Here is a 17889-nt window from a genome sequence, read left to right on the forward strand (position 1 = left end):
GCGTAACGGCAGTCTATCAAATTTACACAAAAATCCTACAAAATCACAATTCACCAAATTACAATAGAATGTTCACGACAATAATATAAGACTATTATTCTACTGAATCAATATCAATAAACATCCTGATATTTTTCTATTCGATCAAAATCGCGTAAAACCCAAAATAATCGGTGAAATCGTTTCAGAAAATAATCAAATCTTGTAGAATATTCATATCTATAACATATTAAAAGTTGTGCGGTGAAAGTTGTGTCAATACAAAACCGGGTCCGTTTTTCGATCACAAAAACACAAAACAGTGCACAATACGATCAAAACTCAATATCTCTGAAAATAGAAATAGGATTCAGAGTCCTTACCACGAGATAAACACTTTTCCCAACAGCGGCATCGGATGAAAAGTGCTCCGCGGCCTCCGAAAACAAGCTTTTCCTTCGCTTTCCTTCTCTTTCTCTCTCCTTAGATATTTTGATTTTTATAAAAATATCTTCTCTCTCCTCAAATCGAGCTGATTTCCTTATAAACTAAGTCTGATCGTCCTGGCCGATCGCCACATCGTCCAGGACGATATGACCAATTTGAAATCGTCCAGGATGATTTTCTAGGACGATAATTAATTTGCCAAAAACCCTTGCTCTCGGGATTTTGCCATGCACTGATCGTCCCAGGACGATCCAAAATCGGCCTGGACGATCCAGGGAGGAAAAATCAAATCTGAGAAGGCAAATCAAAGGAATGAGCTCTCACAGGCTTAACCTTCAAGAATACAAAGTCACCCACTTCAAACTCTACTGCTCTGTGCTTGGGGTCATAATACTTTTGTTGGCTATCCCGAGCAGCTTTTAATCTGTCTCTAATTAATCTGATTTTCTCTGTTGCTTCCTCCACCAGTTCTGGGCCCATTATCTTTCTTTCTCCTACTTCAATCCAAGTTAAGGGAGTTATGCACTTTCTCCCATATAGTGTTTTATATGGTCTCATTTTTATACTTGATTGATAACTATTGTTGTAGGAAAACTTTATAAATGGTATGTGGTCCTCTCAATTACCTCCAAGTTCTAAAACACATAATCTCAATAAGTTTTTTTCAATACTTAACTTGTCCTTTGAGATTGACCATCAATTGACGATTAATGCTTTTCCATTGCCTAGAAGTGAATCAACAATCCCTAAAACACTAACTTTTGGGATACCATACAATCTTACATTCTCTTTCACATACAAGCGTGCCAATTTTTCTACTGAACCAATTTTCTTGCTAGGTAAAAGTGAGTTGATTTTGTTAATCTATCAATAATCACTCAAATGTTTTTATGTCCTTGTCTAGATTCGGGAAATACCATAACAAAAGCCATTGCAACTTCTTCCTACTTCCACTCAGAAATAAATAGTGATTGCAATAATCCACTAGTTCGTTGATGTCCAGCTTTCACAATTTGACATGCTTCACACTAAGCTATATTTTTAGCAACATCTTTCTTCATAGTTGCCCACCATAATATTAATTTTAAGTCTTTATACATGTTGGCACTGCTTGGATGAATTGTGTAGCTAGAATAATGAGTTTCTTTCAAAATTTTTCTTCTTAGATCTGGATCAATAGATAATCACAACTAGGATTTGTGTCTAATCATTCCATCAACATCAATAGAGAGATTTGGTCTTTTTCCTGATTGGGCTTGCTCCAACAATTTAGAATATTCAATACTGGTTTGTTGAGCTTCCTTAATACATTATTAAAGTGGGCTTTATTATCATATGGTGCAAATATTCCATATTTTAAAATCTCTAAATTACAATTGCAGATTTTACATTTCTTTGATAAACTGAATCTCTTGAGTAATCATCCAGTTTATCATTCTACGAGATTTGCAACTCAAAGCATCAGCCACAATATTGGCTTCTCCTAAATAATACTGTATATCCAAATCATAATCTTTGATGAGTTCTAACCATTTAAAATCTTTCCAATCTTTAACAACCGGTCTTCAGCTACTGTTGGATCACTTGCACCGTTAAATTCTGGTAATTTAAAAGTCTGAAATAATTTTAAATGTCGCTCAACTTCACTATCACTTTCAGATCTGGATCCACCGCTAGTTGAAGATTTATCTATAGATGTCATTTTATTTACCAATTGTGAAATCAACTGCACAATATCTTGAAGTTCCTTAGACTTGTTTCCCTCATTCATTCTTGTTTCTATATCTGGCAGGGATGACTGACCCGTCATTCTTTCTAACAACTCCTCAGACATATCTATCTGAATACATATTTAGATAATTCATATAATATATATACTCATGGTAATAAACATGATCTTTCAAGCGTTAAATAAGCAAGTATGCTATTGTACTGAAATGAATGCACAATTCCAATAAAACTTGGTTCAACCTATAGCTTTGTATATATCATATTCATTATATCTCATGCTACTTCTTCTAAATCCAATTATGCTTCCATTTTATCTTGATTTGGCTCTGATACCAATTTCTGTCGCACCCAAGTTTGACTCACCCTCTACCACGAACTGGAGTATAACAGAGAAATATATCAACGTATCAAACTCCAAACTTAGCAACAGGAAGCATGTAATATATCTTATTGAACCTCAACATAATTAAAACAAATACAGAGCTCTACTAAAACTTTTAAAATTCATTCACATACCCAAAAGTCTTTACATCTAGCATTCAGATTTCGCTTTAGATCTCTTGCACCCCAAAACTTACTTACATCAAAAGAACGATCACCTCTTTTTATTGTCCCAAGGGCTCCTTCCCCTTTCCTGCAGTACAACCACTGCTAATGAGCTTTACTCAATGAAATACGCAAGCAAGTTATAAGAAATAATAATGAACCATTAAGAAATACCATAACTATGCTAACATAATTAAAACACATATTGAAATGTCATATTGAGCCTGAAAGTGCCTAGCAGTATTATTTATCTTTACCAAAACTATTACACATCTTTAAATAAGTTATAGAATGGCTATATGCTTTTGCACCATTCAACTTTCCAATTCAAGGTTGGGTCTAATTTCCCAACTTTTAGAATGGAAGTTGTTCTCTCATTCAGGGTTGAGTCAAATTTCTCAACTTCTAGAATTAAGAGTGCAGGCTTACCTCATCATGTTTGGGTATCTCACCTCGGTATACTGATTCTTTTTTCTTTTCCTTTTGTAAACAACCTTCACTAAACTTCCTCATTCAACACAACACCTTTACTTCTCTTTCTGTAATACATTTAGCAAACCAATTTCAACAACCCCTTTATTTCAGCAAATCGCAGCAGTAACTATTACTTACTTTCAGCAAACAACAATACCCTTACATGCATTTAGCTTTTCCTCCATTATCCTTACTGATTTCCACATTCAGCATTCAAAAAGAGTGACAGAAATCCACAATTTATGCATTCTTGAACTGCAGCTTCTCCAACACTAATCGTAGATTCAGCACTTGGTTTCTCCAACTTCCAGCAGCCGAATCCTCTACTATTACTCAGCTTGCTTGCCTACTGCTTCAATTTCAGGTGATGGGCAAATGAAAGTAATGAAGGGGACTTATAGGTCTACTAGTGCTTTACCGTAATATATAATATTATTATAAGATAGTGCATTCTCCACTACAATTCCACTAACATTCTAGCCGTCTGATCTCCATCCAGCCCATGCATGTCAAGATTAGTGGAGACTACAGTAACAATTAATAAATTGTTGTCAATTAATTGTTATTCATTAACTATAATATTAACTATAATACTAAATAGTTATTTATAAGATACCTATTCATAGACATTTAAGATATATTGATATCAAAATTACTCGAAATTCAATATCAAATTTGATGAAAATATTCTTGATACTTTCTATATGTGAGAAAATATAGGGGAAATTTGTATGTTTACCTTTTTGGACCAAAATTTTGGGTATTATATGGGATGCTGAGGCCATGTGAGAATATTTGGTTGGTGCTTCTTTGGAAAATGATAATTATTTTCATTTAATGCTTTTTAAAAAAATAAATTATTTTAAATTTAAATTAATTTGCTAAGTTTAATATTATATATAATGTTTTATATAAAATTTAAGAAATTAATTTGTTTAATGATTTAAATGGAATAATAATTGAACCTGCTGGTGCAGAAGAACGAGACAAGTTAAATGATTCACTAGAATTGGCGGTTCTAATCGGTTCAGTCTATTTTGATGTAAAGCTAGTTTTCAAGATGGACTTGACCAACCATTTGACTGGTCCACAGTTGAACTAGTCGAGTTTGCCATTTCGGTCCAATTTTCAAAACCATGCTTTCAATCCCTTTTGATTTTCAAAAACCTCATGATACAAGATCGAGAGTAAAAAATTAATGGACATATAGAAAACCTTGACAAGCAAAATATGGCTATCCTGCTAAACACCTAAAATTTTAAGGTACAACTCGGAGGAAAATAGAAAAGGTACTAAGATATCCTCAATAAACTGCAGATGACACTAAAATCCTAAAAAACTGAAAAAAAGCTAAGTGAAATAAACTAATTAAATGGAAGTCCCTGTGGGCATGACATAACTATGACAATAAACTAGCAATGAAAAAATATCGCAACTTTGATTTGCGTTAGAAATGTGCAATGTAGAGCGCTCTACTGCATATGCCCCTCATCCATGGCTTTGTGGCAGTGGTGAACAAATTTGCAAAGTTGCATGTCTCTCTATAAGACTATGTGTGACTTTATTTCTTACCAAATTGAATTGCCAAACAACACAACATTATGCAAGACGTGTTTCAAATATTTATGTTTGTATTCTCAAAATTTGTACTTCTATGCATGATTTTAGAAACAAAGAAACTGTTTATTGCCTGAATTTGTTTGGTTTGAATGATAATAGTTAGTAAAAAAATATTTTTCACTTGCGATATATTCCATGTGCTGCATTTTATTTTATGCATAATTGTACATCGCCATTCTTTTATGCAAAGGAATAATTTATAAGCCTTTCTATGTTATACAAGCTGGGGTTTGGATTTATGTCACAATATTTGTTTATTCTAGAATCAAGTTATTAAGCCTTAATTGTTGTTTAATGTTCCATGAGAGATGTCTTTCTAATTCTGGGCTATTCTTTTGTTTGCAATTGTTTTACCAGGAATTTCTCTGTAAGCTTAATGGACTACAAAAATCACAACATGCTTCCGACATTGTTTCTCTGTTGTCTGAAATCCGAATTTGTTCTGGGAAAAATGATTGTTGGAGTGGGATCAGGACTGCGAATATTCCTGCAGTCATAGAGGCTTCTGCTGCTGCCTCAGGAGAAAAGAAGAAAGTGTCGGAGGGTTTCATTTTGGAAGTTTTGTCTACTGCAGTTGTGAGTGCAACAGTGAAGTGTAACTATGTTGGTGAGATTGTTGGTATGAGAAGGCTGTACAATAATATAGGTGGTTTTCATTTAGGCATGATGAGTTTAGGAACTGGTCCTTCTCCACAATCTCAAGTAGTTTCTTTTAATGAGATTCTCCTGGCAAAATTTGTCCAGCTTCTTCAACAATTTGTCGGCACTGCAGAGAAAGGTATTGCTGTGGATAAATCTTTGTTTCGAGAAACCTGTTCGCAGGCTACTGCATTACTACTTTCGCACATGGTAAACCTTTATCTCTTCTTTCTTTGTGTAATTATGCAAAATTTTGAAAAACAATGCTTTTGCTTTTTTTAGAAGCTTCTATTTTAATATGAAAATGCATGCCCAGGCTTCTGAGTCTAGATTGAAAATAGAAGGCTTCTCACAGCTATTACGACTTCTTTGTTGGTGCCCTGCTTACATTTCAACACCAGATGCAATGGAAACAGGAATATTTATTTGGACATGGCTTGTCTCTTCAGCACCTTCCTTTGGGCCACTTGTTCTTGCAGAACTTGTTGATGCATGGCTTTGGACAATAGATACAAAACGTGGTTTATTTGCTTCAGCAATGAGAAATTCTGGCCCTGCTGCAAAGTTAAGGCCTCACCTCATTCCTGGGGAACCAGAGCCACAGCCTGAGAAGGATCCTGTTGAAGGATTGATGGCTCATAGACTCTGGCTTGGTTTTTTCATTGACCGCTTTGAGGTTATTTATCTTGGTCCTATCTCTCTACGTCTGCTCATCTGTTTCATTTGAATAATTTAAGTTCTTTACTATAATTGTTTCACTATAATCATGCATTCATGATGTGCCTGGTTAATGTTTTTGCGCAGAAGATATTTGTAAAATGCAATGTTGACATGGCTGATGCTTTTGTGTCATGGTTTTGGTGTACTCTGTAGTTTATTTCTGTATTTATCCTCTACATATGTATTAGTTTATTAGTCTTTAGTAACGCCTAATTATTCATAGGGATAACGTAAAGAATCTTTTGCTTGTTTTTTTTTTTCATTTGACATTGGATTCTTTATAGGTAGTTCGGCATGATAGTATGGAACAACTTTTACTATTTGGCCGAATGTTGCAAGGAACGATGAAATCACCATCTCAATTTTCACAACATCCCGCAGCTGCTGGAACTTTCTTCACCGCTATTCTACTTGGATTGAAATTTTGCTCATGTAAGTCACAGAGCAATCTCCAGAACTGTAAAATGGGGCTTCAGCTGCTAGAAGATCGGGTTCTTCGGTAAATATGCTCACTTCTCAACTCTATATCTGCTATTGCCATGCCAATGGTGTGAGATTTGATTGATAATGTTTTCTATCTTGCTTTAAATTATACTGGGGCTTGTGCCTGAGTTATCTTGATTTTGCTATGGGTTGTGTGATTATGTTTAAAATGAATGCATTCTTCTTGTCAAATTACGTCTTCTATTGAATATTATTATTTGTATTAGAATGATGCTCGATGCCTTTAAAGATTTCCTCATTGTCTAGTTTTTATATAGGAATAGCTGATTATTTTTAATAGGGAGGTTATTTCCATAAGTTCCAGCTCCTCAGGGACACTTTATATGTTTCAGTGCTTCATTGGGCTGGTTTGCGTGTGAGCCAGAATGGTATGAATCAAATGATAAGGGTTTTGCACAGAGTGAGGCTCAGTCTGTTTCATTAGTTGTTCATCATCTTTTGAATGAGAAAACAGACGCTGCTTCAACTTCTTCAATTGATTCATCTTTGAGAGGCAAAGGATGTGATAGTGAATTGAATAACTTGGTAAGATGTCTCAGATAATATAATATTTCAACTTTCGTTCTGCTTTTATTATATAGCACTAGGCATCCTATGTACTGAATAATTTTCATTTATAGACAGATCTTTATCATCCTGTCTGGGACATATGGATAACTATGCTTCTGGAAGTTTATTATATAGCACTAGGTATCCTATATACTGAATATTTTTCATTTATAGACAGATCTATATCATCCTGTCTGGGGACATATGGATAACTATGCTTCTGGAAGAGACAAACGGAAGCAGTTGCTTGCTATGCTATGCCAGCATGAGGCTGATAGGCTTGAAGTGTGGGCACAACCTTTAAATACAAAGTACTTTTTATCTGATATTCTTTTGTTTTGGCTTGCTATATTTTAGCTTTTTTTTTTAGTGGCATTATCTAAATGTTTTTTGGGTCAACTATTACAGAGATAACACATCCTTTCGCAATAAAGTTAGCTCAGAAAGATGGGTTGAACATGTGAGGACTGCATTTTCGGTTGATCCTCGAATTGCTTGCTGCCTGACATCAAGATTTCCTACAAATTCATTTATGACAGCTGAAGTAACACAGTTGGTTCAGGTGCGTTTTATGTTTATTGGAATAATTAAGTGAGACACGATGGCAGTCCCAAAATCATGGCTGGATGTATAGTTGATAGATAACAGCGCTGAAACATGCCTACATTCCCCTTCCTGTATAAGTACAACCTAAATTTGAAGCATAATATCTTTTTAATTTCTTGTCATTTATTAACTTTAACTTTCTGAAATCTTCTAAATCAATTTGATTTGTGTGAACTTAATTAGTTTGATTCTTAACTTCAACCTAAAAGAAAATGAACTCCACAGGTTGTTAGTTTCTGAAAGCGTCATCTGGACTCTATATGCCACAACAACCCGTCTCCACCCGTGCCAGCAACTTTACTTACTAATACTTAATCTACACCTCTCATCCAAAACCACTTTCTTCATCCAAGCTGTCCAATGTAAACAAACTCTTTACAGCCTTAACAACCCATAGGTAGCTGCCATTATAAATGTCCTTTACAGTATGCAATAATAAAATACCCTTGAAACTATTTCCATTTGCTTCTGTTCCTGTGCTTTATCTTTACTTATGCTAATGGTTTGAATAATTTATCATGGTATGAGAGAATTTATTGCCTCGTAGCATCATGTTTGCCCTCATTCTAAATAATTTTTCTTTTTCCTGTCACTCTCTATTCCTATCTCCAAGGATTCCCCAGCATCTCTCCTGGCTCACAACACCACGAGCACTCCTACCAAACTTTTTGAAATTATGATTTCACCACAACCAAAATATTTGATGTCGAACATCTAATGTGTCATCAGTGTCCAACTCTGTGTTGACAAGTGCTTAAACTTTTTTGAGCAAATATATTCAAGGGATATCTTGAATTCTACTCTTAATGCTCACCCATGCTTATTCGAGCCAGGATGTGGCACTTTCAACTAAAGGCGATCTTTAATTTTTCCTAGATAGCTACCTCCATAATTGATCCCACCTCTTTAATTTTTTTTTTCAACATACTTTAGATGTGATAAATTCTTCCATCATTCAAAAAATTCCTCATAAACCATTGTTGATTATATATTTTAGAAATGTACCTTATCATTCAAAAATTTCTCATAAAAACTGTTGATTATATTTTTTAGCAATAAACTTGATTTGAGCAAAACGAGTGTCTCACCTCTCGTCTACAAACTTGGGAAATTTCATGCTGTTGTAATTTAATGGCGTCTTTTAGTTAATAATTCTGGTTTAGAAAAGTTCGCATTTTCCTTGGAACCTTTTCTTCCTAATAGACCTTGCAATGGTATTTCAGGCGAACATATTAAACCTACGAACAATACCTCAAGCGTTGCCCTTTTTTGTGACTCCAAAGACAGTTGAGGAGAATTCAGTACTGCTGCAGCAGCTGCCACACTGGGCTGCCTGTTCAATCACACAAGCTTTAGAATTTTTTACCCTTCCATTCAAGGGTCACCCACGGGTCATGGCTTATGTTCTTAGAGTTTTGGAGTCTTATCCTCCAGAACGAGTTACCTTCTTTATGCCGCAACTAGTTCAAGCTCTCCGATATGATGAAGGCGTGAGTACTTCAAATTTACATGCTGGATTTTTTCATGTTGATACTATAGGCTTCTTTTGTTAGTTGGTCACTCCAAATTTAGGATGCCCTTAACTTTTTTCCATGTTCATGTAGCTTTTGGACTTTCCTTTTTGCAAATATTTTACTGAAGTTGTTGAATTCGTTGTATTTTCTCAGAAATTAGTGGAAGGATACCTTCTTGGAGCTGCTCGACGAAGTAATGTCTTTGCTCACATTCTAATATGGCATCTTCAGGTGAAAAATGAATTTGTAATTATGGAAGTGAATGTTATTTGTGACACTTCCAATTTGCCGACCCCACGTAGTGGACAAAGGCTTCATGTTGTTGTTGTTGTTGCTTCTGAATGTGTGTATAAAGTCTTTTTTTTCCTTTAACATTTCACACAAACAACTGGCCTTGCTATTGCTTGTGCTTTTTTAACACTAAAATCTTGATGGCAGGGTGAGTCTTGTGCTTCAGAATCTGGAAAGGATGGGGCGCTTCCTATGGTAAGAAGTTGCTTACTTTTGGCTCATGAAAATTTTCATTTTTTTCCCTTCTAAGTTATTCTCTATGAGTGTGAGGTATGTTTTATTTCAAATGGTCGTTGGTAAGTTTTGAAGGTATCTAAATTCCCCATTCTTCTGGTATAGTACCATACAAAGTCATGTTTCTATGCATATTTTTCCTATGTTAATGGACAAATCAATTTTATCTTCTGAATGCTTTTAAGATAGTGTAATAACCCAGTTTACGTAAAGGGAAAACTAATATTTATTAGAACTTGTTACGCTTTCTATCCTATCATTTCTAGATTATATCATTTTTTTTTCCTTTTGAGTGCTGATCTAACTACTCTAAACTGCTTAACAATAGTTTTGTAGCACCAGTCTGATTTTGGCTCACCTTGAATATGTGTCAAAAAAGCTGTTTGGAAATTTAGACGGTTATTTTTACTTATTGTATGTATCAAATGTGATTGAATTCCTCAAATTCTATTTTGATATCAAATTTTTAACAGCCTCGAGTGGAGAGGGCTAGTGTTACACCTTACACAGATTATGGTTGCTGGTTTTTCCAACTACTTGTCGCCTTGACAATGCCATGAAGCCAATTTTGATTTGAATTGCATAAACATCATTAGGTGCGACCAAATGTTGTCGACATCTTCCTCTTTTCGCCAGCAGTTTGTTTGGCAATGCTTTATGCTGCCTGCTGCTGCTTCTTTGAATATCTGAAAATAATTAAGGACATCTGGTTAACTGCGGTGAGAAAAGTTTGGCTGTGTGAAATCTTCAAAGTAACTTTCTTTGAACAATAGTTTAGATAGATTCACCAAAAGTGCTTTTATAAATTTTAGTTATTCTATTCAATAAATAAATTAATTAATTTTTTAATAATTATATACTAATTAAGATTAGTTTGTCATGTTATGATACTATAAAATTTGCAATAGTAATTTTTTTACTAATTAACTACAACTTACATCAGTTTAGATAGTAGTGCTACCAAAATAGTTAATTGTTCTAATTTATAGCTCCAACAAAATATAGTACAGTGCATCACAAACAACTAAGCACAATAATGCCTAAAAAAGCCTAAATCTTGAAAAACATTACAATTGCTTTAAATATATGAACTTTGATTGCCCATTGGATACCTGGGACCATGTTTTTACTTTTTCCGTAGATCTTACTTCCAATCTATCATCCATTAGTACCTTGTTTATCTCAAATAGGGCATTGATATAGGGTGTCTTAGGTCCTAGGCTTTCTAATTCACGAAATTATGCAAATGCACACAAAACATTATTTCCATTTTAATTACTATTTATTACTTTTTATGAAATTTGGACGTGCAAAGAGAGCAATTCAGTTAACAACTCAATTGTTTTCTACTAGAAGCAATGCTTAGAAATTTAGAACAAAGTAAACCACGTAATGATTTGAAATTAAAGAACTTATTAAAGCTAAAATTGTATCCGACATCAATAAAACTAACCACGCAATTAATCTAATGATAAAATTTATAAAATTGAAATAAAAGAAATTGAAATTAGTCACCATATTCAAAAGAATCAGGACTCACTTGTACAAGGAGATGGCCTCTCTTTAAAAGCATCAAGTCTCGCACTTGATTAAGGAGTTGAGTCCTAGAAGAAGGAATAATACATCTAACTAGAATGCTCACAATCAAATTCATTGTTTTTTTGTATTTTCCTAAACTCCTCTATTTATAATGAAAAAAATCTCAAGTCCTTATTCACTGAACAAATAATCCATCAAAATGGCAAATCTCGCATTTGATCAAGGAACTTTCTTCCCACAAACAAAATCATTGTTTTTTTACATGACCCCCTATTTATAATTAAAAAAACCATTGAAGTCCATATTAATCAATCAAATCAGCCATTAAAATCTCACATGACACTTGCCTCAATTACAGAGAGCACGAATGTCACTAGAATTAGTTGCTAAAGACCAGAAATCACAAATTACAATCACTTGTAAGTCATGAATACCACTAAAGTTAGTTTCTTAAGGACAAAAAATTGCAAATTGTAGTCACCTGGTAATCATGATCCGCAACAGAGACAAAGACAAAGGCCACAAGTTCCTTAACATAAGTCTGCAAGTTGCAATATGAAGGCTACAAGTCTCACGATTGCACAAAAGCTGAGAAATTATATGCTGCAAATCATAGAAGCAATGCCGTGGGTTCCGAATAGTTGCCAGCTACGACAAGAGGGGTGTGGTTTTATGCGGCAAGGATACATGCAAAAAGTCTTCCAGCGGAGGAGAGAATTCCATCTTCTTCGGGCATTGTTTTTGAAAATTATTTGTAAAGGTCCATACTAATAATAATAGAATCCTTCTTTGAAGAATTTGTTATCTGAAAAATTTACTGAAGTTGTGAACAATGTTTAGTAGTTTTTTATTATAGTTTTTTTTTGTAGATCAAGTTCCTTGCAAGTAAAGCTTGAATAAGACAACTTACATCATACTAAATAGTACCTTCATCTTGACATTTGAGAATGGTTCTATTTTAAATTACAAGTGACAAATTTAGAAATTTTTTTCTCTTTATAGGAGAAAATACCTAGATGGCAAATGTGTGGAAATACAAAAACGTCTCAGTAGTCAAGTAACTAATTGCATTTTTTTTTATTCTTAAACCTTTTTCAGGGTAATTCCTTCCAAGCAATGCTTCCTATTCTGCGACAAAAGATTATTGATGGTTTTACTCCTGAAGCACGTGATTTGTTTCAAAGAGAATTTGATTTTTTCGATAAGGTCACCTCTATATCTGGTGTTTTATATCCTCTACCGAAGGAAGAGCGCCGTGCTGGTATTAAAAGGTAGTCATTATTGTAATACACTAAAAGGTAGTCATTATTATAATAAACTTTTGGAGGCTATACTACTATATGGTGATTTCATCTTTATGCAGAGAGCTTGAGAAAATTAGTGTCGAAGGTGATGACCTTTATCTACCAACTGCTACAAATAAACTTGTTCGGGGCATTCAATTGGATAGTGGCATTCCTCTTCAATCAGCAGCAAAAGTTCCTATAATGATTACATTCAATGTTGTGGACAAGTATGGTGATCCGAATGATGTAAAGCCGCAGGCTTGCATTTTCAAGGTAATGTATTGTTCCTCTATAAACATGGGTTCTGCAAATATTACTTGTTCTATTGTCTCATCACCATTTTAATTTTTTACTTTTCTTAGATATCAGTACATATTGGATAACTTAATGTCAATATCGTTAGGCACTTAAGATGCTTGATCCCAAGTGCTGTTGAATTGGCCTATGGAATCATTAGCAGGGTGCTAAAGCGTACAAGTTATCTAAGTATGCTTCTCTTACCGTAAGTTGTGTTGTTATCAAATAGTCATCATGGACAATGGTTTTCTTGTGAATTGTTGAAATTTTAATATTTTGATTGCCTTGAATGTGTCTAACAAAATTTAAATATACATATGAGAGTTTCTGTGAAGGAATCTCCTTTAAAGGCATCTGTTAGCATATTCACATCAATTAGGTGAGCTTCTTCTGTGCTGTTTGGCGGCAACAAGTAGGCTTAACTTTAGTTGGATTTACTAAATCCGGATTTTACTAAATCTTGTAAATCCGGATTTAGTAAATCCTGATGTGTTAAATCCTGAAAATTATTTGACAACATAGTTCTTAAATCTTGTGAAGCTATTTGGAAATGTAATCCAGGATTTAAGGTGGTTAGTTCATTTAAAAATTAAATTTAATATATTTTGAATTTAATTTGGGTGTTAAGTACGAATAACTTATTAATTTCAAATTTAATTATCATCAATGTTATAATGATATATTTGATATCTAATTAATTTGTTAATTTTTTTGAAATTAAATTTAATATATTTTGAATTTAATTTGGGTGTTAAGTACGATTACTTATTAATTTCAATTTTAATTATCATCAATGTTATAATGATATATTTGATATCTAATTAATTAGTTAATTTTTTTGAAACAACTAATTATTTAACTAATAAATTAATTATTTAAGTGTTATTTAGTTAGTTTTGATTATAAATTATACTATTAATTATTTCATTAATCACTTAAGTATTCTACTATTCATTAAATATTTAATTATTATATGCATGATTAATTACATAATTAATAATTTCTATTCCAAGTTATATTAATTAAGCTAATTATATCAATTTTTAATTACTAATTATTTAATTAAAATAAATTAGATAATTAGTTTATGCACTAATTATACTACTAATTGTTTAATTAATCTACTTAATTGTTACTATTTTAAATTATGCTAATTAAGTTAAATTAGATTATTTTCTTCCCAATAGCTTAAGTGGTCTCTAGGATTTACTTTTCATCTTCTCTATATTGTTGTTGCTGTTCAACTTCATTGCTTTTTGTGAGTTAGAGTTTTGCACGAGTCACTTCTTTAACTCCTTCATTGCTATTCAACTTTGTTGCAAAGAGTCGCTTATTTGTCTCCTTTAATGATGTTCGCTTCCTATCGGATCGGAAGTCATGACATTTTGATCGGAAGCAATGAAGGGAGCTCACTCATTGTGAAGGTAACTATCTTTCTCCCTTTCACGCGCTTCTTTGGCCAAATCCCATAAATCCACTAAATTTCAAGATTTATTAAATCCGAGATTTACAATCCAAAGAGGGAGACATGATTTATTCCGCCGTGAGATTTAGCGGGTTCTCGAATACCGTTTGGTAAGATTTGGCTTAAATCATGCTCAAATCCTGCATAAATCCTATTAAATTATGTGGCCAAATAGTCCCTTAGTCTAGAGACAGTTTAGCCACACCATATGAATGAAGTGGAATCCCATAATATTTGATACACAACAACATTAAAATAGGAATTTTGCTTGTCTTAATTAACAGTTGTGGGCTCCGAAAATTCGGCCTCGGCCTCCGCCCGCGACTGTTTATGCTTTTCTTTTCAACGAGAGTTTTAACGAAATTAAGTTCCGGGGTAAATTTTGGAAGGCAGATGGGTTTGTAGATAAGACACTACTCAGAGATTTCACCCTCATTTTGTGAAGACTTTATGATCTGAGTTCTGGTTTCCTATAGGCGCAAGCCCCTATAGTTAATTACCCCTCTCGATCACGAGAGAAAACTTTCGATTAAGGCTAGTCGTCGATCAGATATGTAGAGATACGTGTTATCTTGCATATAGTAGCAGCATGAGTATGGAATTTTGAGAATTTGGAAAGTTTGGGTGTTTGAAAAATTTTATATTTAAAATAGAAATTTCACCATCTTTCACTTAAAGCAGATGGTGGGGGAATGGATGATAGACCCGATCAAGATCCCATGGTTCCGTCGTCCCGGGCCATCGTGGTCCTTGGTCTACTTAGTCAGAGGAGGTAGTCGACCCAACCTGACAGAAGGATCCTTGTCGGCAGCCATGGCTTGCTTCGTCCAAGGGGACCTTGTAGACTTGGGGTGAATGTTTGTCTAAGGGGATAAATTTGAATCCACTTTAGCTAACAGAGGGCTTTGTGCCATATCGATCATGTCTTATTTATTCATATCTCAAGGATTTGATGCCAATAAGGAATGTATTGACTCTGGCCATAACCGGTATTTCGTGGTGCCATTTGACGGCAAAACCACTCGGTTCAGAGGGACCCGGGTCATAACTGTTTATCCTGCGGTGCCATTTGGCGGTAAAACCGCCGGTCAGAGGACACGTACCACATCCTTATTAGCACGAGATTGTCTGAGAATGGATTTTAGTGATATTTTCGACTAGGCATTTGGCTCTTTGTGAGCTGAAGTAAATTTTAATTTGTCAAACTCAGCAAACTGTTGCGGAGGGTGGATGTATTTTGCTTTGAGTGGTTGATGATGGAGTTTCAATTTTAAATATTTTGGAATTGAGATTTCTCGCAGAGTTTGGATTTTGATGGGTATTTGGTTATTTGTGAGACATTTGAAAATATTTGAGAACTCCTCCGTTTGAGATAAACATTCAAAACGGCCATCATCGGGGTGTTTGAGGTCATTCATTTGAAAATATTTGCATTTTGTGGATGAGCCTTATCAACTCTATTGAGCTGTCAACAGAGGATCGAGTTTCTTGAGCTTCATGCCTTTGTTTGTGAATTTTTTTTGTTAAAGGCCTTGAAGGCCTGATATGAATGTATAAAATAAATATTCCGGTCAACTTCGTGACCGCATATTTATCCGATGGTTTGAACCCTGTCTACTCTTATTTACCTGCTTAGGAGGATCGGGTTTCGTAGGCTTTGTGCCTTTGTTAGTGAATTCTCTTGATTATAGACCTTAACGACCTAATATGAATGCAATAAAACAAATATACTGGTCGTCGCGACCGTATACTTGTTTGTTGGTTCGAACTTTGTAGACTCCTATTGATCCGTATAGAATGATCGGGTTCGAATTTGAATTCACTTATTAACCAGCGCAGCATCCCTAGACGTCACGTGTGTACTAATAACACGCTTGCCGGGGCCCATGCGGGTTATGATTGTATTTACCTCTTTTCTGTACCTATGTGTATACAAATTACGGTGCATGTGCAGGGGTACATTGAAATAATTATAGTTGTGCAGGTAACTGCTATTTGAGTACACACAACATTTCGTTTAAGAGTTTATACACGCCTTCTGTCCGCTAGTACGAGTGTTGCGGATCCGGTGGCGGTGCGTTGTAGATTATAGACGCTTTCTTTCTGCTTGTACTAAGATTGTAGATCCGGTGGCGTGGCATTGTAGTCTTGTGGACGCCTTCTGTCTGCTCGTATGAGTGTTGCAGATCCGGTGGCGATATTATTTGGATGTCATGAGGCATCTCCTTATCTTGATGTTGACTCCCCCTTTCTTATTTATCGGGGAGATTTTCTTTGAAGTTAGTGGCCACTGCCTTGAAAAGGACTCCTTCCGAGATGATCAATGTAGTAGACTTGTTATTTTCAGTATCTATGGATATCAGAATTGTTTTCTTCTTAAGGATAGAACCAAGAGGAAACTTTGGAACACCAGGAAGTTTAGTTCTAATTTGTTCAAACCTCTCTTTTATTCTACCAGGAGGTGTCCTTTTTCGTACATTGAGTTGTCCTCGTACCCAACGTACTTAGCAACATTTTAGTCACTGTTGTCGTAGGTGACATATGTACTTGTGCCCACAGTGGTCATTGTACCTACGATATATCCACTGTTGTTATCCACAAGTAGTTCATATTCATCTGCAGGGGACCCATTGTATCCACTACGACCTCCTAGAAGTGTTCGTAGGAGAGCCATTGTTTCTACATCATGTCCACCTTTCACCAATCTCTTATGGTTTGATGATTGTATTTTGTAGGGACGGATTTTTCACTATCAAGTGGTAGTGTTGCCTTCTCCAATCAACATGCATTTATAGGGATTGTCGTAGGAGTTCATGCATCGAGGTCTTGTAACGTACTTTGAGTCATTATTGATCGTACAAATGTTCTTGTAGTTTGAACTCCCTCGCACATGATTCAAGCTTTGTCATTTTTATATGTTTGAGTTCGAGTTAAGTTTCATTTAGACTCGAGTTCATCGAGTCTACAACTCCCACTTAATGTTGTATAGTACGAGGTCAAGTGTGAGTTCAAGTTCTTTGTTCAGATCAAATGCAAGACTGAGTCCCTTTTTGTTCTTGAAGGTTCAGGTTATTTATCATTCATGTCGAGTTTGAAGTCCTATGTTGCACCGATACACCTATTTATGAAGGCGTGCTGTATCCGATACATCGATACACGGATTGAAGGTTCAGGTTATTTATCATTCATGTCGAGTTTGAAGTCCTATGTTGCACCGATACACCTATTTATGAAGGCGTGCTGTATCCGATACATCGATACACGGATATGCCTCCGATACTCCACCGATACGTGTCAGATACGCCAAAGCCGTATCCAATTAAAATACTATTTAATTTCAAAAGGACACGCGTATCCGATACACGTGTCCGTTGAAAAACAAAAAGAAATCCGAAAAAAAAGAAATGTCATATTTACTTCCACGGTTGCGAGCAAGATTCTCTCATTT

General features: G+C 34.9%; 1 protein-coding gene across 2 annotated transcripts in view; it reads left to right on the forward strand.

Annotated features, from left to right (window-relative positions):
• Positions 1-17889, forward strand: part of LOC110114710 (phosphatidylinositol 4-kinase alpha 1) — a 68926-nt gene that overhangs the window by 28802 nt on the left and 22235 nt on the right. Inside the window, exons 12-23 of one of the 2 annotated variants that reach the window (XR_002305261.2) lie at positions 5155-5646; positions 5753-6112; positions 6441-6655; positions 6993-7185; positions 7384-7520; positions 7618-7771; positions 9039-9305; positions 9483-9560; positions 9768-9815; positions 12492-12664; positions 12757-12952; positions 13042-13165. Coding sequence is in view for 1 of the 2 variants with exons in the window: in XM_020847669.2 (XP_020703328.1) it covers positions 5155-5646; positions 5753-6112; positions 6441-6655; positions 6993-7185; positions 7384-7520; positions 7618-7771; positions 9039-9305; positions 9483-9560; positions 9768-9815; positions 12492-12664; positions 12757-12952 (2313 nt within the window). In the remaining variant the exon portion in view is untranslated. The remainder of the gene's footprint in view (positions 1-5154; positions 5647-5752; positions 6113-6440; positions 6656-6992; positions 7186-7383; positions 7521-7617; positions 7772-9038; positions 9306-9482; positions 9561-9767; positions 9816-12491; positions 12665-12756; positions 12953-13041; positions 13166-17889) is intronic. The other variant, XM_020847669.2, reaches the window with a different exon arrangement.

Source organism: Dendrobium catenatum, unplaced genomic scaffold (genome assembly GCF_001605985.2).
Source record: "Dendrobium catenatum unplaced genomic scaffold, ASM160598v2 fragScaff_scaffold_54, whole genome shotgun sequence".
Taxonomy (NCBI): domain Eukaryota; kingdom Viridiplantae; phylum Streptophyta; class Magnoliopsida; order Asparagales; family Orchidaceae; genus Dendrobium; species Dendrobium catenatum.